The 11,487-nt window shown below is 35.7% G+C and overlaps 1 protein-coding gene across 1 annotated transcript; it reads left to right on the top strand.

Annotated features, from left to right (window-relative positions):
* Nucleotides 1–237: 237 nt before the first annotated feature.
* LOC138938038 (uncharacterized) lies at nt 238–7,779 on the top strand. Its single transcript, XM_070304747.1, is given in 8 exon segments — nt 238–275; nt 1,749–1,764; nt 1,766–1,846; nt 1,848–1,859; nt 3,329–3,475; nt 3,477–3,547; nt 6,511–6,621; nt 7,484–7,779. Coding segments are annotated over 8 exon segments (618 nt in total). The 3' UTR covers nt 7,626–7,779.
* Nucleotides 7,780–11,487: the final 3,708 nt, after the last annotated feature.

Here is an 11,487-nt window from a genome sequence, read left to right as displayed (position 1 = left end):
ATTTAAAATTAGGTTTTAAAATACGAAGATTTTTTTAAAACACATTTTTTAACAAAATTTTTAAAATTTTACTGATTTTATAAAATTGAATATATTTTGTAGAAGATTGAGAATATCTGGACAAGATGAACCTGGAATCTTTTTCTATATTCATTAGTTCTGCGATTATTATGTGGAAAATATTATTTTAATCTGGAATTTTCAATTGAAGTAAAATCAGCATTTTTATTCCTGATAATGATCGCTTCGACGACTTCGATCGCCGGCGAAATTATGTAAGATATAAATTTATTGATACGGAATAATTTAAAAGTCTATTAAAGTTTATATCTTATATCAAGTGTATTATGTGTTAATTATATTACGTTTCTATTACAATAATTTGTATTTTATTTTAATGTATACATATAAGTTGAAGCTACTTTTGAAAAGTGAATCTGTATACAATATTTTAATTAGATTAAGAATCGACTGATATATATTATTGCATGATTCACACAATGTCTCATGACTTTTCGCTATTTTACGCTCGCGAAAAATAATTAATACTTCTTCTTTTTCATTCGCAAGAGAAAAAGGAAGATCATCTTCTTTGATATTATCTCATTATTACCCGAGCTTAGTAATTAAGTTTGAAGGATACCAAAAAAGAGGAAGCATCGTGAAGATAAATTATATCAAAAAGGATTAAAGACTTCAAGTCGGGCCTCGTTCGGCGCGGTTCGTTCGTTTTCTCGTTTCGAAATGTAGCTTTCGAGTAGCCTCGAAAATAGTGTGCACCGGGATTATTTACCAGACCATAATCAAAGCGTCCATCATACATCTACAAACAAATATACACACATCTAGAACGGGGAACTAAGGTATTGCAAAACGAAAGCCTTCGCGCAAAGGGTCCGCGTAGTTGATGAAGGACAGAACACGGTATGGTCGCGGTTTGTTTAAACGAAATGGCGCGGGGCTCGCCATTTATACGCGCAAGTAGGAAATGCAATTTCTCTCTCCGGGATTCGTACCGGGATTGGGAGCCACAATCAAACCGAGGGCGCGCATCCCCCGAACGTTCTCGATCCCCGTCGTCTCTTTCGTCGACGAGGCGACGACCCTCGATTCTGTTCGCTCGTGTACGAAATCTATCCGAGGCTCGTCCGTCGACATGCACGTCCATCGGTCGAGAAAAACTTCGAGAAAAAAAAAGATTGAAAAAAATATCACGTCGCCGATAGTTCTTTCCATCTTCTTTCTTGTTTTTGTGTGTTCTATTCATTTATGACAATAAAATAATGATGCCCCTCCCCCCCTTCCCACCTCTTTCTGATTGCTATGTTTTCAATATGTATATGTTTCTTGACGCTACTTAAATTTAGTGATATATCTCGAAGAAGCAATGAAATGTAAGTCCAAAGATTTAGATATGGAGAATTGAAAATGATGATCTTCCTTGCCAAGGGGATAGCGATACCGAAGAATCATCAATCAAGATCTGTCAGTGAAATTAAGGTTCCAGCGAGAAACTTGGTATAAAAAAGTTTTTTACCATTTTCTTTTCTTTTTTTTTTCTTTTTTTGACATACGAGATACCATATATTCGATCATTGTGAAAAATTCTAAGACAAAGAATTCAAAGAATCCACCGCGCGAAAAGAGATCGCGCTATCTTTCACGATTATCCGTTTTTCTTCCTTGTGGCCGGAGCTTTTGTCTTACACTTGATTTTGCAAAAAATTATTTGTCCTCTTTTCTTGCAGAATTCCCGCGATTCTTTTGCGCTGTCACAAATGCGATGGAAATGCGGATGACGCATGCGATGCAGCGTCACGTCGGGAGCCTGTCTTTTCCGGAAGACTAGCAGGATGGGGGTTAGAAAATTTTCGATTAAGATGCTGTACCGATGTACTAAAGTAATATGTCATATAGTTTGTCGTGTAAAAGGATATCGCGTGAATTGCGCGGCTATATTTATGACGTATGTATCATTTCCGTGCAATTTTTCATTGATGAAGAAATGACAGATACACATAAAAATACAATTAGAAAAGATCTATTGGTATCATTAAGAAATTACATCGTATAAAGAATTAATATTCCTAGTTTGCTTATTCAATATTAATTTCATTTTTGGAATTTCGTACATCAGTCGATAAATATAATTCAATTAGCGAAGTGCGGGACGTTCGGCGGATTAATGAATTATGTAGGAGACTTTCGAATGCACTTTCCTGAAAAAGCTTCTCGCGAAATATGGCGCCGCGTGCGATATCGGCGAAATGAACGATTTCATTTAATTTATATATATCCGTCTCTTCTCTGTTCATAATTACCGGAATTGAAAGTACATTGATATATATGCATGTATTATCTTGAATTTTATAGATGTATTATGTATGGATTCCGTCAGTATATATCGCATTATTCCATATATATATGTATAATAAATTGTACAAGAGATTATAAATCTTCTAATAATAATGATAACACAATGACTTAATTTTAATATAATGATAATTAAACACAGCTAAGATTTTTTAATATTGATGATATATACTAATAATTTCTATAATACATATATGTATGTATTTTCTGATTATTACACATTTGGAAAAGCTTAATTAAAGCTTTAACTGTTTCTTGGAGCTTAATGAGTTCCTTTGAGGTTCTTGTCATGCACGTTTTACTCAAATTCAGGGGAAGATTATTACATTCATTTTACATTCACACACTTACGTCTCGTGACACGAGCTCCGGCCGAATACACTGTATCGCGGATCTAACAAGTACATTTTCCACGTCGCGTTGCGGTAAAGTCTCTTAACGCCCGTAGACATTTTCTACATTTCCCCTCTCTCGTGTCTTCGATTTAGTTTCAGGTTCGTTAGCTAGGAGTCTTTACGTTTTGAGAGATGAAAGAAAGTCGTCGTTATGGCGCGCTTTCTCTTTAGCGGATTCGCGCGCGCGAAGAGAGTTTTTACTCCCAGTATCCATATTTATAACAAGGAAAAGTTCGCAGGTCGAACTTTTGTTCTCCCGGAAGATTAATCACGCGGGACACGCGACTCCGTCATTACGCGTTTTCCTTTTTTTTTTTCCTCTCCCGACGCACCCACCAGACGGCTTTTCCACGACATAATGCTCGAGTCGAATAATATCGCAGCGTTCGCTGGATATACGCGACATTGAAAAACGATTTTCATATCCGAGAAACAGGGAGAGAATGGAACATTCAAATATTTTTATAATTTCTCTTAAGTGTCAAGAGGGTTGTGTCTTCTCTAAACGATATTAAAAATTCCGATCGATTCTAATTGAAGTGATATTTTTTTCTTTTTAGCTATTTTTTGCTCTTGCCATTCCTCTGGACGATCCATCGTCGACGATGTCGGTGGCTAGGTTTCTTGAGGCAGAGTACGAGTTGCCGACGAACGTGACGGAAATCGAACAGACGAGCGAAGATGGTGAAGGCAGGATCAAGAGAAATCGCTAATCGATAACAACGAAGGATCATAGATCGTACTACGATCTACGCCATGCTGGAATCCAAATTTGAATCGTCGGTAATTCGTGCATAAAGTAGTCTTTTTAAAGTACTTTCTATCTGTTAGAATAAGATTTAATTTGTTTTAATTAAGCGTTAATTAATTTTCGAAAAATTGGAGGGTATATATATTTCTCCCTTTTTTTTTAAATTTTATTTATCGCGAATTATAGATGTATTTTTCAGGGAAGAATAGCTTTAAAGAGAATGAATTTGGCGGATATCGCTGTGCAAGTAAGCATCTCAAACAATAATAATAGTCTACGAACGGCGGGGTGAGGTAAAATGGTTTCGTCGAGATTTACTTGAAGACTTTGGGAGATCCTCGATTCTCTTGATAGCGGCCCCGATTCACCTTTCGTGAACTTTCACGTACGCAAACTTATGCAATACAAATTTCCCCGGCCCGATACGTAAATTTCCGCATGGTACACGTGTCGGGAAGCTTATCAACACAGGGACTATTATCTGTTGAAATTATTGAATGCGATTCTTGACGAGATAATTAGTGCGTCTTATCTCGATATTCGATTTTATTCGCACGAATATCCTAGACGCGCGCGTTCTAGGGGGATGAAAATTCATACTCTTTTAAACGTAAACTAATCATTAAAATATATCTTTCAGTTTTTTTGTTTTTTTTTTAATTTAGCATTATTGTCACTCCGCAGAGATAAATGACGGACTCGAATCGCCGATAATTTAATTGCCGCGTTTGCTCGGCTGATATCTAACAATTGCTTTCCCCGAACGATTCATCTTATCTGCTTCGAAGATTGATTAGTGCACTTTTCCTTCCTTCGTGTGATTCCGTTCCAGCTGTCGCTCAATCCCTTGACGGGATTCCTCCAATAAGCGCGGCATTGTATAAGCATGCGCCTCGATGCGTACACACAAGTACAGAAGCGTTGTTCCGTGAGCTTAGCGATCAAATATCTTCGTAACATTTGAAAAGGGTAGGCAGGCACTTTTTCCTTTTAGATAGTTTTAATTGAATGATTCATCCATTTTATACTTCCGATAAGAACGAAGAGATAGGACGAACGAATGTTATTTTTGCGAATGCATAAGAGGAAAGGGATATCATTAATGCACCGGACTGTAGATGTGGCTCGTCGGTGAGACGCGTGACATTTAAATCGAATCCGACAAGTACGAGAGATTTGCATATTAGCGTCTACGCTTTAGCTGGCGCATGTCGAGTCCCGTACCATATGCTGATGGAAACGTTATGGGCTTTTGCAGTCGCTTAACGTCGAATCGCTGTTAGTTTCTGATGTCCTGAATAAGAGATGAGTAGCGAATCGATGACAATTATCGCCGCGAATTACAGTATTCAATTTTTAATCGGGAAATTTAGAATTCGCTTGTTTTCTCTATATTTAGTTACAAAATTAAATAATTTTAAACTTAATCCAACAATAAATAATCTTAATCTTTTGATGATATAAAGAGAGAAGAATGGAATAAATTGGCGATATGTACATCTAAATTTGACGTTTAATCGTATTTTAAATGAGAGAAGAAGAGAGATAATTGATGTATTTTTTAATTTGTTACGAAATTGTTTTATTTTACGAAAGTCTGATTTATTTTAATTAAATATATCAAGTTGATCACTTTTATTGAAAGAATGTCTAGTTAATTTGTTTCAATTCCATCGCAAAATATAAATTTCATATTATAAAATATAATTTTTTTTTAATTGCATATAGTAACTACTTAGCGATTCAAGTATTGCAAAAAATGGTATAACAAAAATTCCCGAAAAATGTTCTCGGTTGATTTTTTCATCATTATTCTTAAAATCTTTCTTGTCAGCTCTTTATTTCTTTAATAATATATTGTTATATTAACAAACAGTTCTGCACCCGGCTCAAAGGAACGTGACTTCTTAGAGAAGCCCATTGTCGGCGACACTTAAGCACCGAGACACGTCCATCCCGCAAACCCAATCCAATTTCTCCCTCATTCGTCACTCTCCCTATTTCTTTCGGGGTGAGCCAAAAAGTGTCAAGCGCCTGAAACGAGTAACATGCGTCTATCTAGCGGATAAACTCAGACAATATACTTATAGAAGACAGGCATTTTCTGATGTCACAATAGGATGAATGGTAAAACTCGCGCGAATGTGCTATTTCTTGCCCTAGATAGTAACGCTGAGCGTTTACATTCAACATTTATTTTGCATAACTTGTTATAGCGTGATACCGCTTTCTTTTTTTGTTGTACAATTATTTTTAACTTTATACGTCGCAGACTTTTTACAAATTCGAAAGCTTAGGCTTTTTATAAAAATTCGGCTTTTTATAAGATTTTAGCTTTTTACAAAAAATCTGCAACATATAAATACATTCCGTTGCATTCAACAAGAAAATATTATTATTATTATTAATAGCAAGAACGATGTGGAAATTCTTATCTAACGTATGTAAGTATCAACTGTCAGACGTTAATAGTTATATGAGCCTATCAGAAGTCAAACTCCACTTGATTACCTTCACTTTTTATAAATTTTTTTAATTTTATTACCAAAGCACATACAATAATATTAGCATTTTTGTATTAAAATTTAGAAAAATTATGAAAAATATAATTAATTAATTTGTCTTTTAAGAGGCTGATATATTAACAATATTTATTAAAAGTCAATAGTGCTGATCGTTAAGATTGATCAATCGATAATCTACTATCGAGTTTCTTGAACCGACTGTTTTTGTGTCAAACATACTTTATCTGACGCTACATTTATTATCTTTATCTATAGCTAACACGTTGTGCACTGTATCGCGCAAGTTTTTCAATTAGCTGTCAAAGCTGTTTTAAACGAGCGAACTTCCGGGATATGCTCCACGTATCTTCCTGTCCGCGACACCGTCGCTCTTACATGGTCGCCTCATTTGTCTCGTCAAACATCATTCATCGTATGGGAATGACGTATGTATGGATGACGGAACATTTGCTTTATCGCTTCGCAGTATGGGATATTCAGGACATCAATGTCTTCTTAGATCCATATGCGAGACCAAACGACAAACCGTTTACGTCCATAACGGGCTACTTGGCGATCTGTTGCGTATCGTATTCGCGTAAGTCATTCATCAAGATTTTTTTATCATACGTCTCTTCTCTCCCGAACCGAAAAAAGCGATATTATTTTTTTTCCTTGAAATCGATCATCCTGGAGTTAGAAAGCGTAAAAACGATATTTCTTCACTCGTCGAGGAATGCTTTGAAATGCTAGTAAATGAAATATCTTAGAAACTACATGAAAATTTAATATTAAAATTGGCCAAGTTCTTAATATTGAGAAATAATGGAATGTTGAGATAAATCCTTCTTTGGCTTAGCTTATGATAAGTTATATATATAATCTTTGATAAATTTGAAATGTATTTCGTTTTTTTTTTTAATGAAGATTTTACGATGACAAACGAAAATATTTTCAATTTTCCATTCTCGATATCTCGCTCTTAATTTCATTTTAACTTACGTGTAACTGAAGCTAAAGCTAACATGAAGTTTAATATAGAAAATAAAGTATCGAATAAAGAATGTTCGATTTCATAATATTACTGCATCATAAATGTCTTTAAAAATATCTCGTATAAATGGTTGGCAGTTGATAACATTTATGAGATCAGCGAAATATTAAATAATATCACATGTTTTTCTCAGCTAACACAATGGATGTAATATTTTCTGCATAAATAAAAAGTAACTCAATTTTTATCAATATTTTTACAGCAAATAATATTGTGATATATTTATATGCAATGGGAATGTAAATGAAAAGAGAGATGCATAATATTTATCGTGTGAAAACAAGATCGATTAATCTCAAATTATCGTTCAATTTAAATATTAATTATTGCGAGCTCCAACAAAACTAAGTGATTTTTTTTATTGATGTTTGTGTCGAGAAGCTGACTTACAATTTTCTCTTCGTAGACCAAGCTCGTCCATGCCTGAGGAAAATCTTTTTCAGGAGCACATCGACGCGGAGAATGTTAAAGAAACGGAGGAATGTATGGGAATATATTCCTCCTGCGAATTTAACATTTACGACTTTGTAACTTTTCGAGAAGCATGAAGTTTTTCTCCCTGGGAAGTGCGTTGCACGCGAATTTCCTAAGGGCGTATCCATGCGAAAGGGTAATTCTATTTTCACGCGACTTGAATATTTTTGCTGTCGCTGGACGTGTGAATGTGCATGCGTTATAAAGGCCGTTTCCGTAGTGATTCAACAAAATGTACAAGTGTATTCTCTATCATTATATCACGAAATCAAGTAAAACGCTTGAGAACTTGAGTTTTAAGTGAAGAAAAAAACATATGAAATGTGATATCTTTGAGGATTAAATTATAGATTTAGATATCAATATTATATAATTAATAGTTATGCACGCATACGTGTTACACACCAATCTACGAAAGGGAAGATTATTTACTTGTCTTTATAGCGTAAAAAGATTAAACCGATCAGGGACATCATCGTTAAATCGGTAAACGATTCACACGTGCGGGAGCATCGCTTTTAAATTTCTAATGTAAAGCGAATAAAGTCCTCCGTGAACTCGATGCTGTAAAATGCTTTACTTTCCACGTAGATGTCAGAATCTTCGAGACTTCTCCATTTGTAGCGGTTGTAAAATTTACTGTATTTTCGGGAACTTCGAATATAAACTTGAAAGTTTCGACGAATCTCTTTATGAAATTTTATTCGGCGAGTTATAGCTTGAATTATTGCCGATAGACTTCTCTTTCGAGCGTTCTCTCTCATAAACTCCCAGAGAGATAATGCGGAGGATAGAAAATTTTCCGAAGCATTCCAAACTGGGAATAGCGCCTTGAAAATTCGGCCCACGAATAATTTGCAACTTTAATGACTTGCTACTAATGTATATTGAAAAAATGAAGGGATGTGAAAAAAGGAATGCAATATTTATAAATTTAATTAACTATGGTACTGCTGATTTCATTGTTTCTCGATTTTTACTTCGTAAAAATAATTTATTAATAGTTGATATCGAGAGAAAAATTTAACATTGTAATAATCTAATAATTAGTTTTAATTATTCGTCTATCAATGTTTTAATTACTTTCGAAAAGTTTCTTATCTCCCTTATCGGCGTCGGCGCTGAAATAACTTTAACGCAATCTTGCTCGGGAACGGATACGGAAGCTAGAACGGAGAAATGTGGCAATAACTCTTATATCCTTTCTTGTTCATTTGAGATTTACGATCACACGACAATTACGAGCGAGCATATAAATACGTTCGCCTGCGCGATAATTCGATAATACAATGCACGTTCTTCCGTTTCTCTATTCTTTTTTACTGTGTGCGCAGCGGGTTCTCCTAGTAGATAATAAACTGCGAATAAACGGTAAGGATATACCCGAAGGACTTTTAGTTTGCCATATATCATCGCGCGAGTACAAATTAACTGTTTCTGTTTTAAAAAGCATCTCCTTGTGCGGCGTTTTAAGGATCCAATAATTTCGTGAAGTAAAGCAAGGAGAGAGGAAGAATCGTGTAAAAAATTCAGTAATCTTCCACGTAAGATATCGGATAGAAATTTAAGGAAATTTACTAAATATTCTATCATGAACTCTTGTGCAGATACTGTGATAGCAATGAGTTTAAATGAATTTGAAAACCATGGTTAAAGTTTAAAAGAAAAAAATGCAGTCATCATATATAAGATAGACAATATTTTATTTAAAAATATAATTTATATATAATTTATATTTATTTGAAAATATAATTTATAACTCATATAAATTATACTGCATACAGTGAATGTAATAATGCTTACTCGCATATTATTTATAATGCAATACGTATTCTACACATAAATATAAATATATCTCTAACTAAGAATGTTCGATATTCTTTTACCAGAAGATTTTCTGTCAATACACGTTTCTCTATCAAATAGATTGAATCACTGAGACTTTCGAAACTATGGAAACATGTTACATTTTACGTTTGTACACACGGACGTGAAGTTTTCAATAGCGATGCAATTAGACTGTTCGTTTCTCGAAGATCACACGATAAACTTGGCGACGATTTTTCAGGGTTCACGCGAAAACTCCAATCAAGTCGAAGAGTCCCAGAGGACATTGCGGTTGGTACTTGGAACAGCTTCCATTGCGTCCGACAAGCTCGGCCTCGACAACATCTCGCGGCAATCCCTCGTGCCTCGACGCGCTCGGACTGAAATCACGATTCCTCCTAATAATTAAACTGCAATAAAAATCCGCGGCGTCCCCTTCGCGATCATTGCATCGAGGGGAAAGATTTCTTTATTTAGATGATGAGATGAAATAGATTTTCCCTCTCTTATAAGACAATATTTCGCTAGAGATATACATTTAATTTTTAACTCGCAACGTCAAATAATTAAAAAATTAAAATTAATATTTTCTTTGCAAAATAAAATTAGAATTAAAGATCTCTCTTTTTCTCTGCTAAAACAATGTTTTTTTTTTTTTAATTTCGCCGAAAATCACGATGGTAATCTTTTTTTGACACGACTTTTGATACGCTGTTCGGAAATTCGCTGAAAACTTCATCTCCCTTCTCGCCCAAGTGCCTGATAACGTTCGATATTATTTTCGTATATCCGCGGATAATAAGCCGGAGGAAAGATACAGGCACCTTACGTAATTTCGCGAACGCAATTTGCCCCAATTTGTGTTTGTTTATTCTTTCGGCTTTTGCGTTCGAGACGCCCCGTGAGCGTTCGTTTATGACAAAACCAATTCCAAACTATCCTTGTCTCACATGATAATCGTCACTTTAAGAGAGAGAGAGAGAGAGAAAGAGAAAAAAAAACGGTTTCGCATCGGCCCAATTTTTTTTATATCATCTTTCGTTATACTGTACGCGGCGAAACAATCGGTTTATTGGAGTTTTATTTCGTCCCCGTTTTTTTCTGCCCTTCTCCTTTAGCCCCTCGCAGCCTTTTGCCCCGATCCGTCTCTCATAATCCCGCCCCCTTCTCTCTTTCTCTCTCGGGGGAGTACATAAGCCTTCTCGATGAGAGACGATAAATCTTGAATATCCTGCGTGCTCGAAACGAACCGAATGAAAAATATTTTTCCTTCACGGTAATATTTCCCTCTCTACGTTTCTTTCTCTTCTTTTTTTGGGAGGGGGGGGCTCGCGGGAACGAGGATGCATCTTCGCGTTCTGAAATATCCGAAGAGCGTATCGTCCTGTTTTCCGACCTTGGTCCGGAGAAGCGTCCGGGCTTTTCTCTCTTGAAACTTTATTGCCAGTTTTATTAAAATTTAGAACGGCCGCGCCATAACTTTGCAACTTTGTTGTCTCTCTCTCTCTTACAGAGCGAATCGAGTATTCAATGTTTCTTGACTGGCGAACAGAAATAACGAAGTAACTCGTGTTATATAAAGTAATTTTATTTTATTTTATTTTATTTTTTTTTTTTTTTGAGAAGATACAGGGGAAAAAATTTAATATTTCAAGAGGGCGAGCCGAAGAATTTCCCGTAATATTTCAATTGACGAAAAATTATTTTAAATATGACAAATTATTCCACTATCCCTATATTTCGTTCCGTTTCTACTGTCTAGCGATCGGTAGAAACCTTTCTCTGCCGCTCTCGCGATGTAGATGGAGTTCCCTCGTAATTTCACGTTTCTTCTGGTAGTCAAAAAGATGAAGATGCATCCGGGCAGGACGTAATAATGCATCAGTAGCACGAGTGCAACGTTAAGAACGAAGATGCGAAACGAGCTCTCGCTTCTTTGCATGTTCTTTCCCCGCTGTGTTTTTGTGCGCGCAACATTTTCCGCGGAAGGGAACCGTGCATTGTCGCGTCCCCGACGATGAAAATGACAATGCGATGGGAGTGAGGTTGCGTATCTCTCGTGCCGAGATACAAAAATCTTAAAGGGACGACGCTCCGGTTCTTTACCTG

Source organism: Polyergus mexicanus, unplaced genomic scaffold, assembly GCF_030449975.1.
Source record: "Polyergus mexicanus isolate NDT 795.1 unplaced genomic scaffold, iyPolMexi1.0 SCAF_1, whole genome shotgun sequence".
NCBI lineage: Eukaryota > Metazoa > Arthropoda > Insecta > Hymenoptera > Formicidae > Polyergus > Polyergus mexicanus.
Note: the sequence above shows the minus strand (reverse complement) of the source record. Positions and strands in the feature narration are given on the sequence as shown.